Genomic DNA, 19,868 nt, shown 5'->3' with positions numbered 1-19,868 from the left:
TCAGTGAATAATAGTGACCTAAGTAAGCATTTACTACACAGGCACAATCAGTATAAGATACTTAATTTTCCTCTCTCTAAGACACAGAACCATCATATCTAGTTTTGAAATGCAAAGTGGTTCGGAAAAAAAACTAACTTCACAGCAGCACCATTCCCTGGTCTGACCCCACGCATGGACCTCCCCGGAGCAGGGGCCCCGGGTAGGGGCACAGGCCCGGACGGTGCCACCGACTTTTCTGATTGCAAGGTGTGGAGAGAAAAACGCACTTCCGCCTACGCTTAGAGGACAGTCTCCTGGAACATGAGTTTTAGGCACATTTCTAGTCAATTAAGCAATACTACACTTGAATTAGCTGCAAAAATGAACAAAGAACTATATTCTACAGTAACCGCCTTCAAAAAGTAGCTCACTGTAAAACGCAACAGTCCTGTTTTTACTGAGTTACACTAGAGTCCCTTTCACTGGAAAACGTAAGTCACTCTAAGCTCACTTCTCTTACAGCACGGAAACGATGCACTTCCCTGTGTGAGGCTAGCTGCGGGGTGAGGCCACCCTGCCTGAGCGGGTTAGCGCCCCCTCAACAGCACACCAGTGCCTGCAGAGGCAGCCTCGTTACCATCACCTGGAAACCTGCTGAAGCACAGAGATGCTGACACTGATTCATACGCGAGAATGGCGTGCATTGCAGCAGTGTCTCTATAGGTAGGAAAAATGGAGACAATACAAATGCCCAGCAACAGGAAACTATTAAATAAATTAGAGTATATCCACATGATAATGTAATGCCATGAAGCCATTAAAATGATGTTTTCAAGAAATACTAGTATGTAAGAAATTTCACATAATGACACTATGTGAAACTAAGCAAAACAAAAATTGAGAAGAAAATTGAGAGTGTCACATGCCCTCCGAGGAAGGACTACTCCGGGCATCTTTTATCTGAGGGTCTGCTGCACACACAGTGCTGAGTGCTGAACGCGGTTCCCCCCGGACGGGCCCTGCCTGAAGGCTGTAAGGCAGCGGTTCTCCAATCCTAACGCCATGCTCTCCGCCCTCCGACACAGTTCCTCGTGAGGTGGTGACCCAACTATAACATTATTTCCGTTGCTACTTCATAACTGTGATTTTGCTCCTGTTATGAATCGTAATGTAAATGTCTGTGTTTTCTGATGGTCTTAGGCGACCCTGCCTGCGGTTCTCAGCCTGTGAGGACCCACAGGGAGAAGCGCTGCTGCGGAGCCTGCGGCCTCAGGAATGGTTTGTTAGCCTCGCCCGCGGGGGCGCGCTGTGGATGGCCCCGCAGCTGGGACTCCGAGCGCCGCCCGATGCCAGCGAGTCAATGGGGACCAACGCGCGGTGCCTGGGGACCGGGAGGACCCCACGGGAGATGCTTCTGCTGCCCAGAGAAAGCTCTCATTGGAGAGGGGAGGTCAAACATCCTCACCGAGACTAGTGAAACACCAGAGAAAAGGAATATTAAGTCAAAATGTCCCGAGAAAGAAAAAAATACTTGAAGACTAGGATTTTCCTTTTATCTCCATTTCTCCAGAATTATTCTTAAGCTTGGCTAAGCGCACCCTGGCCAGGGCAGCTTCCTGAGTGACCAAAGCTAAACACTCCCTGTCAACGTGAGTTGTGTCACTCTGCATATGGCGACCAGGCTATCTTTTTATGCTCGAAGGTCTACTATTTGTTCACTTATTTATTTATTTGTAAAGCCTCATGCTATGGTAAGCTTATTGAGAGGGGCTAGGTGGGAGAGAGAGAGAGAAATTGAGAAATACATTGATGTGAGAGAGAAGCATCAATCACTCGCCCTCCAGGCTGGGGATCAACTGCCACCCAGGTAACCCAGGTATGCGCCCTGACCAGGAGTCAAACTGGCAGCCTTTCAGCGCACAGGACCACACTCAGCCAACTGAGCCGCTCTGCCAGGCAAAGTCTACTGTCGCTATCCATTAAAAAGAGCTAAACAGATTGCCTGGTGACTAACAGCCAATCCTACCCGCTTCTACAATACATTTAGAATTAAAGGCAGTTCACTTAGCTGATACTTAGGAGGGCGTCAGGAAGAATGTATTAATGAAACATTATAATGTAGGTGAACACTCTCAACCATCGAGCATCACTTACAGAATTCTCCCAAATCAATCCGCACTAGGAATCACATATTAACTTCACTGAATATGTGTAGTGTAGGAAAAAAATTCTGAAAAAACACTGTATTTGCTTCCATAATTCCATACCCTTTTCTTTCTCTATAATTTATCATTAAAAAATAAAAATGATGATTTTGTTTAACTGCTACAGCTGTTCTCAGAGTAAACTCAAAATTGTGTACTAGGATAGAGCCTATTTCTTCTCAAAAGAAACATTTCAAGTTCAGCTCTCTTGAAAGCTAAGAAAAGTCCAGTCGTCACTTTCCACAAACGAGGTCCTCCAAGTCTCACATCGATAAGGATAATTTATGAAAAAATGGATCTGAATCACAAATCAGGATAAATCTGTGGAGAAGGCCATGAAAGTGACTAACAATATTTATATCTCTTTTTCATTAACATTAGCTTTTTTGGGTGACTTTTCAAAAAAGATAAAATATAACCCACTTACCAGATATACTTAAGTACATAATATAAAATAATATACAATGTTTTGGAAAGCATATTTAATGTAAACAAATCTTTTTAAGTCACATTAGAAATGTTAGTAAACCATGCACATTCAAAAGCCATTTCTTTTGTACTTGTAAGCAGCTGATAAATTAAAAGGAAATGTTAATTATTAAAAACCACCCTTGAAAATTGATTTAAAAATTTTTCTTTTAGAAGACAGTGAAAAGTAGTCAAAGCCTTTTGATTAGGAAATGCTTAAAGAAATGTGCGATGGTCTGGTCAGCCTGTTCACAACCGGTATGCATCTGTTCATTATATCACTACTAATAGCATAATTTCCCCCAGAACACTCGGAGTCACTGAGTTCCACATGGAATCCTCAGACATGTGCTTGGCAGTGACACACTGTTTGGATAGTGGACATCTTAAACATAACTAGGTAAAAACAATTTTTATTCACATAGATCAAGGCCATGAAAAAGAACAATGCACTGGAGACAGGTGAAGGTGGCAGGGTTAGGGCCACTGGCAGGAGGTGTTACAGCTTTAGAATAAAAAGGAGTCAGATACTTTCTGCAGGCTCTAAGTAGAAGTCTATTTCCATGCAGTGGAAGGACAAGGGCGGGTAAGAGAGGAGAGCCCAGGCAGTGCTGGCTTAGCACATGCCTGCAGGCCACTGAGCAGCAGGGCGGTGCTGGGAGGGGCAGAGCATGCAGAGGGAAATTCCGGGAGGGAGGTGGGTGGGAGAGGAGTGAGAGACACAGACTCACTCTGTCTGCGGTGCGGTGGCACAGTCCGTGGGGTCCCCTGGAAGGAGCCCTGCCAAGGAGAGAAGGAGGGAGCAGAATACCCACCCTGTGTGGAGAAAGACGGGGTAGGGAGGTATAATAAAAAAGGGAACTGAAAAATAGAGAAACCAGTCATACTTTAAAAAATAACACAATAGTATTTATGAGAAGACAGATTTCATTTTTTAAATATAGGCAGCTCAAATTATTAAAAAACACAATTTCCAGCTGATTTGCTTTTCATGTATTTTAATAAAAATTATTTTCTTCTAATATTTGTATTTAACACACAAAAAATAAAATATTCTTTGACACACATTACGTTTATCTTCATATATCCCTTTTTAAAGTAGTATATTCCAGTCTTGCAAAAAATGAAAGCATTTAAAAGGGGAGATAAACTGTAGGTGTTAAACAGAAACAAAACATCAATTATCAATCAGGCAATAAAAAAATTACCTCACAAAAATTTGTACTTCTTTTTAAGTCATATGCTTTCAGAGGATTAGTAGACAAAGACCATTAGCTAAAGACAGCAGAACCAACGCAGCATTAAGAAGACTAAGGATGCTGTGAGAGTAACTACACCCAAGCATTTGACATGCAGCTACTTAATTTGAATGACCTGTGGTTCCTTAGTTTTATTTTTAATAGAGATTGTCAAAAATAAAATACATCTGAATGTCATTTACTTAAGTTTCTTTACTTTTCAGATAAAACTGAGTCTTCAAAAAAGAATTTGTTCAATGCCACACAAGTAGAACTGACAGGGCAGAAACAGAATGCTGGGGAGCCATGACTGTTTCATTCTGATCAGAGAAGGCACATGCTAACCTGGCTGGCAGTCCCATTCCGGCCTGGGCTCACCTGGCAATGCAGCGTCCCCGTTTGGAGCTGCCTGTTCTCATGGAAGATGAACCACTTTGTGAGAAACCAGAACCGCCAGCCCCTTGGAGCTGCTCGCCCATGATGGGCAGGATTGGAATGAATGCTCACACAGGATCTAGCTGTGTCTGCTTAACTGGCTTCAGTAGTGACCGGCAGCCCGGACCCAGCCATTGCCGGCTACAGACCCAGAGGGGTCTCAGGTCTTCCTCTTCCTCGCCTCCTCCCTGACTGAAGCATAGCAATAAACAAAACTATTCAAACACCATCACCAGGAAAAGGAGCCTGTACGTCATACCCAGCTCAATCTGCCAAAGAAAGTGTGCACAATGTTTCAGACCAACTAGTCTGACATAGAAACGGTGTAATTAGGAGATTACTAACGTGGTTGACTGGTGTTGACAAATCTCAAGAACACTGATCCGCATAACAATTTGTTTGCCCCTCTGTATCAGTAACATTCCTGGCACAGTTCAGTATAATCAGATTCTATTTCAGGGCGATTCTACATTGCTCCCTTCCACATAAGTGATCCACTATTTTTTACAAAAGACCCATTTTCTATGCTGAAGAAGGGGGTGGGGGGGAAGCCAGCTATAAGTTACTAAGTAGAATTAATGGCCTTTAGAATATCCTAGTAAATAAAGATCCATTTAAAAAAAATTATTACACTTTCTTCACTAATTTACCATAGATGTTTCTGAAAATAGCTTAGAAAATACCTAATAGGGCGATGACCCCAGGAACTCTCCATAGATGATACTGATAAAACTCTATTCTGCTCTCATAAATGTTTTGGTTCCTCCCCGCTTCCGATGGGTTTCACCGGGGCCAACGTCTGCCCCTCACGGGAGCGGCTCTTGCAGGCAGGGCTTTTGGACAGAAGCTCGGCAGCAGACAGGCCTCCCAGAAGCAGGTTCTCTGGAGCCTGCAGAACAAGTCCCCTGCTGCTCCTGGCTCTTCCATAAACCCTCCCCCTGGAGAAAGTCAGCTCCTCTGCGAGCCTCGGTTTCTTCATTTGTGAGATGCAGGCTTGGGATGTGCTGCAGGGTGATATTTGTGCCTCCTAAAATCTCCAATGTTGAAACCTATTCCCCATGTGATGTTTTGAAGGTGAGGCCACAGGGGAGCCCTCACCTGGGACCTGCGCTCTTAGAACAGGAAACGCCAGGAGCTCCTGTCGGAGAACCAGGACGTGGCCACTGGCACTGAGCTGCTCGTGCTGACAGAGATGCCAGCCTCCAGAGCTGCCGGGAGGAGCTTCTCTTGTTTATCAGCCACCAGCCCACGGCGGTGTGTGACAGCTGCCTGGACAGACTCAGGCAGAATGGCTCCTTCCTAACTTCAGTTCTTGTAATTCAGCTACTCAAATATCTGCCCTGTTTTCACTCATCCAGAATCACTGCTATCCCTTCATTTCTAACTCTCTTTATAGGGTATTTCAAACAATCAACTTTAGACTAAGTTGTCCCTCCTAACACAGTAGCTCTGCTAAATGTTCACCCCCTCTGCCTAACAGCCCCAGCAGACTCTAAATAACTGTGTCAATTTAAATGAAATTAAAGTAAGTTACTATGTTTATCTAGAGATGAAACTGTAACTTCCATCAGGCTTGGACACATACTGCAAGCAGTAAAGAATCTTTAAAAAACAAAAACATGACAATCCATCTTGACCCCACCAAGACCACCAAGTCAGGATTTCTGAGAGGCTACTTCCCTACATTTCAAACACATTTTCGAAAGCTTTTCCCTGTCCTACTTACAGTAGCCATCCCCCTAGTTTATACACACCTGCGTTTCTTGGCGGATGCTTGTCTCAGGGCGTTTTTCTCCCTCTGTTCATTATGTTGATAAAACATTTTTCTTATTCTTCTAGTGCACACAACTACCCTTAGAATAATAGCTTTGTTACGTTTCTTGGTGTGGACTATAGCTTCTTGATAAGTAACTCACAGAGTAGAATCATATGGTGAATAAAATTTAATAGAAGAGGCATTGCAGTACCAGCACAGGATGAAACAGATAGACACTTTCTCCTGCCAAGTATAGCGAACAACCTTGGAAATTATATACTAGAGGACCAGTGCAGGAAAATTCGTACACTCTAGGGAGGGGAGTGTCCCTCAGCTCAGCCTGCATCCTCTTCAAACTGGGACCCCTCGAGGGATGTCTGCCAGCCTGATCACCCTCTAACTCAGGGGTCCTCAAACTTTTTAAAGTGGGGGCCAGATCACGGTCCCTCAGAGAGCTGGAGGGCCGGACTATATGAACTACTAATTCCTACTGTAACACCTCGGCTGCGCTCACTGCCCAAAAAACCTGGCGGGCCGGATCAGACTCCTCTGCGGGCCGCATGTGGCCCGCGGGCCGTAGTTTGAAGACCCCTGCTAACTACTCCCCTGCCAGCCTGATTGCCCCCATAACCCTCTCCTATTGGCCTGGTCACCCCTAACTTCCTTCCCCTGCCGACTTGGTCACCCCTAACTGCCCTTCCTTGCCAGCCTGGTTGCCCTTAACTGTCCTCCCCTGCAGGCCTGATCACCTCCAGCTGCCCTCCCATGCAGGCCTGGGTCTTCCCCTCCCCTCCCCTGCAGGCCTGGTCACCTCCATTTGCCCTCCTCTGCCATCCTGGTAAGCCCTAACTGCCCTACTCTGCAGACCATCTTGTAGCGGCCATCTTTGACCACATGGGGGAAGCCATCTTGTGTGTTGGAGTGACAGTCAACTTCATATTACCTCTTTATCATATAGGATAAAACAAACACACAATTTTGAAGGGTGATGCTAAGAAGACAGACCAGTCAGGGACCCTTAAATCTGAGGAGAAACATGGTAGATAATTCCTGGGTTTTCTTTTGGCCTAGTGTGTCCTGCATTAGGTGGCGGAGAAGCCAGCACCCAGAAATGCCAAGGGACACAGACAAAAGCAAAAGCAAAAAGGTCTCCAGGAAAACCTGCACCTTCAAAGTGCTGCTAGGAAACACACAATGCACAACACCATGGACTCAGCCCAGCCCACTCACCTGGCTCTAACATCGTCTTCCATGGATCTTAAGGAAAGTATAGCAAATGTTTAAAATACTTAAAAATGGGGGAGAGGAAGGGACTGAAAGGAAAATAAGGTTTCCATACTTAGTTTCCATACATAAATATAAATACATTATTAAAATAAAACAAAACAGAATGGAGACCAGCCTTAAAAATTATCTGAGCAGACAAACCAGTTTGGTGTCATAAACAGTTTAATTTAGATTATTTTGCACGAATAGCTTGACCTGGGTCATTTCTTGCTTATGCCCCTGGAAATTGTAACTAAAACTTGAACTATTTCTCAAGGTTGATATAAGGTAACCACTGAAAATTCGAATATAACTCATCATTGTGGAGAATAAACAGGCACTGTTTTCTCACTATATAAACTACTTTACAATAATACTAGAGGCCTGGTGCACAAAATCTATGCACTTGGAGGGGGGAGAGGTCCCTCAGTTTGGCTTGCACCCTCTTGCAGTCCGTGACCCCTTACTCCTTACCACCCGCCTGCTTGCTGCTTCTTACCGCTGGGCTTGACGCTCCTTAGCATTGCCCTCTCCCGCCACCACTTCTGCGCTCACCAGCCATGAGCCTGGCTTCTGGCTGAGTGGTGCTCCTCTTGTGGGAATGCACTGACCACCAAAGGGCAGCTCCTGCGTTGAGTGTTTACCCCCTTGTGGTCAGTGTGTGTCATAGAAACCGGTCATTCTGCTGTTTGGTCGATTTGCATATTAGCCTTTTATTATATAGGATACCTCTGAACTTCATTCCATGTTTTAGTTTGAATGCTCCCAGGTTGCAAATTGTCTTTTTGATGTTAGCATCGTCAACTTTTACTAATTACTATTTTGGGGATTCATTGGTTTTATTATTATTATTATTATTGTTTTTAATATATTTTATTGATTTTTTTACAGAGAGGAAGAGAGAGGGATAGAGAGTTAGAAACATCAATGAGAGAGAACCATCGATCAGCTGCCTCTTGCACACCCCCTACTGGGGATGTGCCCGCAACCAAGGTACATGCCCTTGACCAGAATCAAACCCAGGACCTTTCAGGCCACAGGCTGACGCTCTATCCATTGAGCCAAACCGGTTTCGGCTTATTGCTTTTATTATTGTTCTTTATGAACCTTTGACATATAACAACACTTAGGCTAACAATTTCCATAAAAAGATACACTTAAAACACTAACTATAAATCAAAATGCAATTCTAAAAAAGGTATAAGTAACAAACAGAAAGGCAAAAAAAGAGAAAAAAAAGGAGAAAGGAAAAAAATAAAATAAACTGGTAGACCGAAGCCCTAACAACAATTATTACATTAAATACAAAGGAAGTATAGACATCAATTAAAAGGCAGATTGGGTCTGGCTGGTGTGGCAAAGTGGTTAAGTATCAACATATGAACCAGGAGGTTCAATTCCTAGTGGGGACATGTACCTAGGCTGCAGGCTTGATCCCCAGTGGGAGGCATGCAGGAGGCAGCCAATCAATGTTCTCTCTCATCATTGATGTTTCTACCTCTCTCTCCCTCTCCCTTTCTTTCTGAAATCAATAAAAATATACATATATATGTATTTTTAAAAAGGCAGATTAGCAGATTGGATGAAAAAAATCATGATCTGCCCTAGCCGATCTGCTGGCCTGTGAACTGAAAGGTCCCAGGTTCGATTCTGGTCAAGGTCACATGCCTGGGTTGTGGGCTCAATCCCCAGTGGGGAGGCGGCGTGCAGAAAGTAGCCAATCAACGATTCTCTCTCATCACCGATGTTTCTATCTCTTTCTCTCCCTCTCCCTTGCTCTCTGAAATCAATAAAAAAAAATTTTTTAAAGAAAAAATCATGATCTAATTACATGCATGGTCAATAAAATTCCAAGCAGACATAGCAATGCTAAATGTGTATGCACCAAACTATAGAAAGTATACTTTCAACAATAAAGATTTAAAAATAAAACAAAATACCTAACATTTCATTTTATCTACAAGATAAAATTTTAGCAATGGAGTGCTAAAACCCTACCACAGAGCATACACCTGGGAAGCTGTGTCTCAGGAAGTCGTTGTCATCTTGGCCTCTAACTGGACCAAGCCTGAGCCCTCCTTCCTGGAGCTCAGATCCTTCTCCTGTTTCCTGTGCCCTTCCCACTGTGCTGCCACTCAAAGGCAGGCAACTAAGGTGTTACCTCCAAGGGAGAAAACCTGCTTTGGCCTAAGACTGCTGTATCCAAGTTGCACAACTTACTTCTCGGTCCCATTTTCTTCAAAGGTAGGAAGAGAATCAGAGGAACACCATTCATGGCACACTGGAGGTCTGTAAGCATCTTGAGGCCTGGGCCTGTGTGCACCCTTTTCATCTTACACTCTCAGATGAGGACAGTGCCAGAATAGAGTGGGCGCACAAATATCTGTAAGTGAGTATGTGGATATCTGCTTTCCTTCCTTTCCTTGTTCTAATACCTTATTTCTTCCTCGTATTCCTGTTAGTTCTCGAAATTAAAAATTTACTTGCAGCTATTAGGTGATACCAAAATTCTTAGGGAAATATTTATGAGAACATATGTTGGGCCCAACACAGTCACATTTCATTGCTCTGCTGCTGGTAGTGGCCCTCCACTTTCCTTCTTCTGAAAGGCTCTGCCTGCAATATCTATTTTTTTCTATTTATTTCCACATCCTAAATAGCCACTCCCAAGTATTATAGGCAGACGCTTTCTCCTCCACCATCCTCTGCCTTCCCTTGCAGCCAGGTTTCTTCCTCTTATTCCAGGAAATGTTCACTGGAAATGCTGACATATGCCTCACAAATCTCTGAGACGCATCAAATAACCCTCAACTAACTGGGGGAGTCTCAAGAAGGGCATTTAATGTCCCAAGATATTGCAGGGAGTGGTGAAGAACAAGTACTCAGATTATTACTTTCAATCTTCCCAAAAGCTTAGCCAGATTTAAAAAGACAACACAACCTATACTAAACTTGGTAAATATTTTTAATATAACAGGCTTTGGTTCCCCAAATCACCACCTGACAAACCAGATGTTGCCAAAGAGTCCCACTGAATCTCTCCATCCCTGTCATCAACATCTTGTTTAAATATGTTGGGTTCTTGCTAAAAAAGAATCAAGTGTAAGTTTTAAAAGAAAAAAGAAAACCTTTGTTATTACAGTAAATGGTCTCCAAAATAATTTATTTTAAACTAGAGGTCTGGTACACGAATTTGTGCATCAGTGGGGTCCCTTGGCCTGGCCTGTTCTCCAGCATCCCCCAAGGGGTCCCAGACTGCAAGAGAGCACAGGCCAGGCCAAGGGACCCCACCACTGTACAATCAGGGCTGGGGAGGGAAGTGGGAGGTTAACCAGCTGGGGAGGGACTGAGGGAAGGCTCCAGGGTGTATCTGGACCATCTTGCTCAGTCCCGATCGGCCGGACCCCAGCAACAAGCTAACCTACCAGTCGAAGTGTCTGTCCCCTGGTGGTCAGTGCATGTCATAGAGACTGGTCGAATGGTCAACTGCCCCCCAGTGGTCAGTGCACATCAATAGTGAGCGGTTAAGCGGCCTTAGCATATCATTAACATATTACACTTTGATTGGTTGAACAGATGACCGGATGATTGGACACTTAGCATATTAGGCTTTTATTATATAAGATGAATCCATCAACATCCAAAGAAAATAAAAATCAGGGAATAAACTCAATATTTAATATTAATATTTAATAGTTAACACTAAATTGATTAAATAAATAAATGTAACTATTCCTTTAAATAAATACAATTACTTTCCCAGTAATTCCTAGGTATATTTTTAAATTCTATCCTTAAATGAACTTTAACATTATTTTCAACTATTTCTCTAATCATGTCTGTGTTCCTGCCAATATCATGTCCTTACTTTGCCCAACTCTATATATGTATCTCCCATTTCAATCTGTGACCCCCTCTCAGTTCAGGCACCTCAGTGTGCTTTGCAGGGAAGGAACCCTGGACTAAAAAGTCAGCAGTCTGAAGTCAATAGTACTATTTCAGCCACTGGTTAATTAGGAGCCTTGACTATGCCATTTAATCTCCCTTCTCTATAAAACAAAGGTAGTCAGCCAGGTGACTCCTACAATAAAGGACAACAAGGAAGCATAAAGTCTGGGTTTGTTAGGTGTGTTAGGTTTCTATGCCAGTCAGGATCTCCAGGCTTATCTCTGAGCCTGATCAAAGAGCTGGGGCTGATCAGCAGCCCCTAAGGAGGCCCGGAGAGAAACAGAGACATGGCTGCTGCCAACACTGGGAGAGAAAGAGAGAGACAATGGCTGATCAACAGCTACCAGAGAGGCTGAGAATCAGACCCTGCCTCTCTCTCTGCAGGCCTCTCTCTGGGCCTAATTCACAGCCCTCTCTGCAGTCAGTGTTCGGTCGAGCCTTGGTCATTATGGACCCTGGCTCTTTATATATATATATATATATATATATATATATATATATATATATATATATATATATGGGTTCTTGTTCATTTGTGCTACCAGGATTTCACTGCCAAAATAAGGCAAAAGAAGAGTCAAGGCTGGGTTATTACGCATTCTCTTCACAAGAAGTAGCTACTTGTAGCATATGCCATAGGATAAGGATTGTGGCCATCTGATGACTCTGGCTTAGACAACCTGAACTAAATTTAAAAAAAACTCAGGTTAAATTATGGTCAGTGTATTTTAGTACTAACTATGTTTTGAGATGTAACCTTGCAAAACAACGAAGAAAAGATTGCATGGTTATTTTCTACAAACTATTACCTAACCATGTCTAAAACATAACCTTTACTGCCTATTTCCTAATTCATTTATACTTCCTAACAGCCTCAACATTTGAGAAATTCTAATAATAAAATCTATTTGAAAAATTTCAACAACAACAAAAAAAAAGAATACGTGGCATTATATATTTTCAGAGTCATTTGCTGCTAAAAGGAAGGCTGCGTTTTGGACTTCTGTTTCTTTAAGGGTATGGGGAAATAATACTCATAAATATACTAGGCAGTAAGAGAAGACTAGACACTCAAATAAAATGGGTTGCAATATGCAGAATGGAAAAGCTATTAAATGCACATTCACTTATGTAAGACACACAAGACAAGCTTAGAAAGCACATACACACCTACGAGACAAGAAAAAGACAACTTAAAAAAAATTAACCACCATGGCCGATTCACAATGTTAGAGATCAGAGTAAAAAAGGTGAACAAAACATCGAAACAGTGAATGACAAGAAGAGGGGTTAATTACTTACGGGAATTCTTCTCCAGGAGGTTTGGGTATATTTATCGACATATGTGCATTTTTCCTCTTTAGATTTTTGGTGGCAGTTACACCGTGTTGCCTGGACAAAAACACAAATTTTTATACTGGTATAATTTTTCACATCCCTATGCGTGGACAAACAAAGTAATCAGGATCTCTCTTAGGGGGTAAAAATAAAAGGGCAAACATCAAGATCTATTAGGTAGTCTCCTGTCTTATTCAGAGATTGGATTCTAGAGTCAACTTACAATTTTGAATAGTTAAAATTACCGTTGGAAATCTCTTTTATTATGCATAAAACACACTACCTGACTTTACATATATAGATACAGTACTATATATATAGATGTAGAATATATATAATAATATATAGTATCTAAAGAATGTAATTGTAAGATTTTAAATATTTCCCTAAACTATGATGCTACTACAACAACTGCAGCACAATTCCTTAAATTCACTTTTGATTGGATTCTACTGGATATTAAATATGCCAGCCCAGCCGAAACCGGTTTGGCTCAGTGGATAGAGCGTCGGCCTGCGGACTGAAAGGACCCGGGTTCGATTCCGGTGAAGGGCATGTACATTGGTTGCTGGCACATCCCCAGTAGGGGGTGTGCAGGAGGCCGTTGGTCAATGTTTCTCTCTCATTGATATTTCTAGCTCTCTCTCTCCCTTCCTCTCTGTAAAAAAAAAAAAAAAAAAAAAAATCAATAAATATGCCAGCCCACAAATAAGCTTGTCTTTTCACATGCCCAGTGCTTTCAAGCTCCTGTAAGGATGTGCTGAATTCATTGGATTGGGAAGCTGAAGGGTCTCTGCCCTTTGACAAGACCTATTCGGGCATCTCAGGTCACAAATGCATTCTCTACATATGATTCTCCTCAAGCATATTTACTGAGTCACTTACACACACAAAGTAATGTGTCTATTGTGTAAACTTTGGTCTTTCAAATAAATACTAATTTTTTAAAAAAATAAAAAGACTGATAATGAGAATTATTCTTTAGTGGGAAGTTGTAATATAACCTTATTATTTGTTAAATAACTCCAATAGAGGTAAATATACTTTCTTGTAGGGATACCTATATAACAAATTCTTGATTATTGCAAAAGCTAAAATTATAAGCTTATACTTCAAAAATAATTACTTGTAGGGAGTGGTTATAAAGCCTCGGACTGACCTGCTGGCAAAGTCGCAAACAAGTCCCAGCTTGGCAGGCACAGTCCTCTAAGCATAATTAAGCTTGATCTTGTGACTGCTCCCTAGATCTTTCCTGGGTAGCTAATGGGCTGTGAGGGGCAGCAAGTGCTGCCAAAACAAGTGAAACTTACAAGAACATTGTAAGTTACCTTGTTTGTCCCTGATTATAAATAAAGCCTCACCTTTGCAGTCTGGATCTGTTCTGTGGCCTCAGCCAGGCACAGAAGATCCACTTAGACCCAGCTTATTATCTTTGTCTGTCTTTTTTCTCCATCCTTCACCGCCCTTCCTCAGGCTTGCTGAACCCTTGGCTGTGCTGGCGTGGCCCAATTAACAATATTCAAAGTTTATCTTAATTGCAATTGGGTCATTCCAATTTCCACTTATAAAATAAAATCTAATTAAAACAAAAAGATATCTGTAAGTAGTGATATTTTTCATTTCTTGTAGTACAGACATATTTCCAATTCCTAAGAAATGAGATGGTCATTGAAACAAAATCCTATGTAATAAAAGGGTAATAAGCAAATTGACCATCACTCCAACACACAATATGGTCATCCCCATGTGGTCAAAGATGGATGCCCCATGTGGACACAAGATGTCTTGCAGGGGAGGGCAGTTGGGGGTGACCAGGCTTGCAGGGGAGGGCAGTTAGGGGTGACCAGGCTGGCAAGGGAGGGCAGTTGGGGGCAACCAGGCCTGCAGGGGTGGGCAGTTGGAGGGGACCAGGCCTGCAGGAGAGGGCTGTTGGGGGGGTACCAGGCCTGCAGGGAAAGGCAATTGGGGGCAACCAGGCCAACAGGGGAGAGCAATTAGGGGCAGCCAGGCTGGTAAGTGGGGGAAGATAAAGGTGACCAGGCCAGCAGTGGATGGCAATTAGAGGCAATCGGGCAGGCAGGAGAGCAGTTAGATGTCGATCAGACTGGCAGGGGAGTGGCTGGTGGGTGATCAGGCAGGCAGGCAGAAGCGGTTAGGGGCAATCAGGCAGGCAGACAGGTAAGTGGTTGGGAGCCAGAAGTCCTGGGTTGTGAGAGAGATCCCAGATTGGAGAGGGTGCAGGCTGGGCTGAGGATTATATACACCTCCTGCCCTTGTGCACGAATTTCGTGCACCAGACCTCTAGTTCAATATATAATTGACTATTACAGAATGTAGAATTTAGGTGTGTCAACCTCCTGGCAGTTGAAAATCTGCATATAACTTTTGATTCCCCCAAAGGTTTACTTATAGCCTTCTGTTGATCAGAGCTATAATAATTAACACATATTTTGTATGTTATAAGTATTATATATACTGTATTCTTTTTTTTTTTTTAAATCTTCATTATTTTAAGTATTACACATGTCCCCTTTTTCCCCATCGACCTCTTCTAGACCACTGCCACCCCACCCAGGCCTTCACCATCCTATTGTCTGTATCCATGGGTTATGCATTATAAGCATACAAGTCTTTGGTTGATATCAGATGAGTGGATATATACTGTATTCTTATAATAAAGCTCCAGAAAAGCAAACGTTAAGAAAATCATAAGGAAAATACACTTACAATACTGTATGAATTTACTGAAAAACAAACTGTGTATAAGTGGACCCATACAGTTTAATCCCATGTCATTCAATTTAAGAATCAACTTAAGAATCTCTAGGTATTCACTCCAATAGGACTTTTCACATATATAGGAGGTGTGTAAAGAAGGAAAGATAATATAAACCATTCATCTTAAGCCAAGCATATATGACTTATTCTCTCTACTCTAGTGCAATTCTGGAAATAAGTTCGTCTCTGTGTCTGTGTGCTATCAGATGAAGAGTAAGAATTGGCAAGAACTTGAGTGTTCCATAATTAGGAAAACCTAGTTTTTAGTAATATGTTTTTCATTTCCAACAAAGATCTTTCTTGGCTTGTTGGTATTTTTATGCCATCATGTTCTTGTTATCCTGGCCTTTTATATTATTAGAAACTAAATTATATTTAAGTTGGAGACAGTGTATGTATTTTCATGTTTGGATCTGTAACCACTATACAATTATAAAGATTCTCCTCAGCATCACCCACGGAGGAGAACCACTTCCTTAGGACACTCTTCACGGTCTCCAACAGACAGCCATGCGGGTATAGAGTCTGATACCCAGTGTCCTTCTGCTACCATAGAGAGAAAACTCCTTGTTCTCAGCTCACCAGTACTCACTTCTTTAAAAACACATTAAGGAAAGGCATTTACCCTTTACCGATAAAATGACTGCAAATCGGTGAATTTAAAAACCCCAAAACATAAGGCCACTGAAAATGAATGGACAAAGATTTTCTTTTCACCTTGAATGTTTACTATTTAGACTGTAAGTTGAACCACATACTTTTAGAGTGCACATCATCTAAAAATAACATAAAAGTGCAACTTTGAAAGCCAAAAATAAAGTCAAGTTTAAATTCTGACTATAGTTTTATATTGCCCAGTTTAAAAAGTCTTCACTTCACATACTGTACTATAATACTTACAAGCTGATGTTCTAATAGTTGGATTTTTTCATCTTTTTTCTTTATTTCCTCTTTAAGTTGTTTTATTTCAATTAATAAATCTTCATTCTGAAACATTACAAAAAATTTAACACGAAGTATTTAATGACATTTAAAATACTCTAATGAGAAAAATTAAATCAAGATTGAGCAATGATTCATTTATTCAAGATAAAAATTGTTCTTAAATATTCCAGCTATTAGCCTATAAAAAGAACACAAAAAACAACAAAAAAACCACATTTTATGTGTTTATGTGTTCTATGAATTCATATTCTAATGGAATTTGATGTGTAAAAAATGAACAATAGCAGCAACAGCTAACATTCATGAGTACTCAACAGGGGCCAAGAACTAAGTACTTTCAGGTATCAACACATTTTATCCTGACTACAACCCTGAGACAGGTACTATTATCTCCATTTTACAGAATAAAACACTGGGACACAGGCCATATGGTACAAGTCACATACAAACAGTCCAGCTAAGTTTTAAGGGATGTATTAGATGTGCCTGTCACTGAAAATGAGGGGCACAAGCAGCAGAGGGAACGGTATTGAAAGGAAGAGTCATTTCATGGCTGGTTCCAAAATCAGCAGAGCCCTGGCCAGTGTGGCTGTTGGCTGGGCGTAACCCTGTGCACCAAAAGGTTGCCAGTTCGATTACTGATCAAGGCACATGCCCAGTATGCAGGCTCGGTCCCAAGTAGGAGTTGTGCAGGAGGCAGCAGGTCAATGTTTCACTCTCACATGGATGTTTCTCTTTCTCTTACCATTTCTCTAAAAATAATAAAAAATGTTTTTAAAAAGATTATTTTTTGAGAAGCCACTTTTCTGAAAACTGCTTGAGTCAACTTAATCGATAAGAAATTCTTAATAGTATTAAATGGAAATCTATTATCAACTTAAGCCAGAATCCTGTTATATTTTTAAATATAAAGTATCATTACCCTATAGCTAGTCTATTTTGTTTACTACTATTCAATCACCCAGAAATAAACACTGAAGAAGTAGTGCAAGCAAGGATACTAGAATATAAATCCTTGCTTGCACTACTTCTTCAGTAAGATATATATGTCTTACACACACACACACACACACACACACACACACACACACACACACATCGGGTCTAGTAATAATTAATGTCGTTTTTAAACATTCGTTTAAAATCTTGCTTGGCGTTGACTTGTATTGACATAACCTTCAAACACGTGGTATCTACAGAACGTGTGAAGTGCAATTAACAAGTTTTGCTTGAAAAAGTTTGTGTTTGGTTTGGTTTTTGTTGCAAAACTAGGGCTAAGAAGATGGCGGATGAAGAGCATATTCGGCACTGCATGCTTTACGAGTTCCAATTAGGAAGAAAAGCAAGTGAGGCTGCAAAAAACATCTGTAGTGCTCTTGGTCAAGATGCAGTTAGCGCCAGAAAATGCCAGCGTTGGTTTGAGAAATTTCGCGAGGGAAATTTTTCGTTAGATGACAAGAGTGGTCGAGGCCGTGTGTCCAATTTTGATCAAGAAGCTCTTCAAGCTCTTTTGGTGCAAAATCCTCAAATTACCCAACAAGAGCTTGCGACAACTTTAAATTGTTCACAAAAAACAATTTCCAATCAATTGCGTGCACTTGGCAAAGTCCAAAAGTTTGGAAAATGGGTTCCTCATGAGTTGACCGACAACAACCATAATCAAAGAGTCACAATTTGCAGTTCGCTCCTCTCTCGTCAAAACTGTTTGCCGTTTTTAGAGCAAATTGTTACCGGAGATGAAGAATGGGTGCTGTATGTTAATTTGAAAAGGCGGCCTCAATGGTTGGACAAAAATGAGGCTCCGCAGCCCACGCCAAAACCTGACTTGCATGCGAAAAAAGTGATGTTGTGTGTTTGGTGGAATTTTAAAGGAATTCTTCATTATGAACTTTTACCATCTAACCAAACCATTACAAGTGCAGTGTATAGTGCCCAACTGGAAAGGTTAGCCCAAGCTTTAAGAGAAAAAGAACCCGCGCTGATTAATCGGAAGGGCGTAATTCTTCACCACGATAACGCACGACCGCATACTGCAAGAATCACTGCTGAAAAACTGCGCCAGTTGGAATGGGAAGTTCTCCCTCAACCTGCATATTCTCCTGATATTGCCCCTTCCGATTACCATTTGTTTCGTTCTTTGCAAAACTTTCTTCTTGGAAAAAAATTTAATAATGAAGAATGCCTCAAAAATGCATTGACCGAATTTTTTGCATCAAAATCACAAGAATTTTACAACAGAGGGATTAAAATGCTTCCTGGGCGTTGGGCACAAGTAGTAGAAAACAATGGCAACTATATTGTTCATTAAATTTTGTTGTATTGTTTAAATAAATTCGATTTAAAAAAGTATTAGAAAACGACATTAATTATTACTAGACCTAATAGTATGAATAATGCTATCCTGTTTCCAGCGAGAAAAACATGTAAGCAAATAATTAGGATGTATTGTTACTGAGCAAAGGTATGCCAACTCCTTCAGATCTGTTAGGAACAAAAAGACTTGCAGTTTCTTTAGCAAGAGATCAGAAAAGGATATTTTACGAAGACTTTAACATAGCAAGTAAGCATTGCAATGAGGGAGAAATTATTTGTTAAAATGCTGTTATGTAAGTAGGAAGCAAGCCACATAGGAAGTTTTTACCATAATGAAACGTTTGGGTTTGAGCCACATGCAAGGGAACGTTTGGGTAGACTCCAAGCAGAGGCATTATTTACTTGCATTTTTTTAAAGGTCACTCTGAGGTCTTTGGCATTTTATGTAGAGAGTAGAAAAGACTAAGAAAGCAAGCGAATGATCTGTATGAAGCTATTTCTAAAATCTACAAAAGAAATGTGATCTATGAAGAGGAAAGAATATCTGAGCGATAGCTTTTTGAGGTAGAACTCATAAGGTTTATTAATGGATTGGTTGCAATTGTCTGAGGAAAAAGAAAAAAGTAACAATGATTTTAAATTTTTGGTTTGAACAAGTGAATAGAGGGCTCTTTCTATGGAGCTGGGTAAGAGACGAAATACCTGTGTTTCCCCGAAAATAAGACATCCTCCAAAAATAAGACCTAGCGCATGGAAAAATAAGACATCCCCTGAAAATAAGATCTAGCGCATCTTTGGGAGCAAAAAATAATATAAGACACTGTCTTATTTTCGGGGAAACAGGGTAGCAATTTGGTAAGGGGTGTGAGGAGATTAAGCAAGAGCTTCCTTGGTCTCTGGCTTTTGTCAACTGAGCAAACTGGAATCTCTTTGATCTGGCAGAGTGAGGAGAGAAATCATGTGTTTATTCCCTATCACATTTCTTTTTTGTTTGTTTGTTTGTTTTTAATCCTCACCGAAGGATATTTTTCCAATGATTTTTAGGGAGAGTGGGAGAGAGAGGGAAAGACAGAGAGAAATATCAATGTGAGAGAAACACATCAATTGGTTGCCTCCTGCATGAGTCCTGACCAGGGCTGGGGTCTGGGAGGAGCCTGTAACTAAGGTAAGTGACCAGAAACGAACTGGGACCTTTTG

The 19,868-nt window shown here is 41.3% G+C and overlaps 1 protein-coding gene across 16 annotated transcripts in view; it reads right to left on the bottom strand.

Moving 5' to 3' along the window:
- The window catches only part of CCSER2 (coiled-coil serine rich protein 2), a 159,112-nt gene that overhangs the window by 11,813 nt on the left and 127,431 nt on the right, over positions 1-19,868 (bottom strand). For 7 of the 16 annotated variants that reach the window (XM_084904137.1, XM_084904145.1, XM_084904151.1 and 4 more), the window contains 2 exons: positions 16,314-16,400; positions 12,600-12,689 (listed from right to left, as the gene is read on the bottom strand). The exons of 2 other annotated variants lie outside the window; for them this stretch is intronic. In XM_084904137.1, the coding sequence (XP_084760263.1) occupies positions 12,600-12,689; positions 16,314-16,400 (177 nt within the window). Of the gene's footprint in view, positions 1-3,385; positions 3,471-12,599; positions 12,690-13,996; positions 14,194-16,313; positions 16,401-18,227; positions 18,582-19,868 lie in introns of those variants that run through there. 7 more of the 16 variants (XM_084904146.1, XM_084904147.1, XM_084904148.1 and 4 more) reach the window with 3 other exon arrangements.

This window comes from Pipistrellus hanaki (genome assembly GCF_964339955.1).
Source record: "Pipistrellus hanaki genome assembly, chromosome: 14".
NCBI lineage: Eukaryota > Metazoa > Chordata > Mammalia > Chiroptera > Vespertilionidae > Pipistrellus > Pipistrellus hanaki.
Note: the sequence above shows the minus strand (reverse complement) of the source record. Positions and strands in the feature narration are given on the sequence as shown.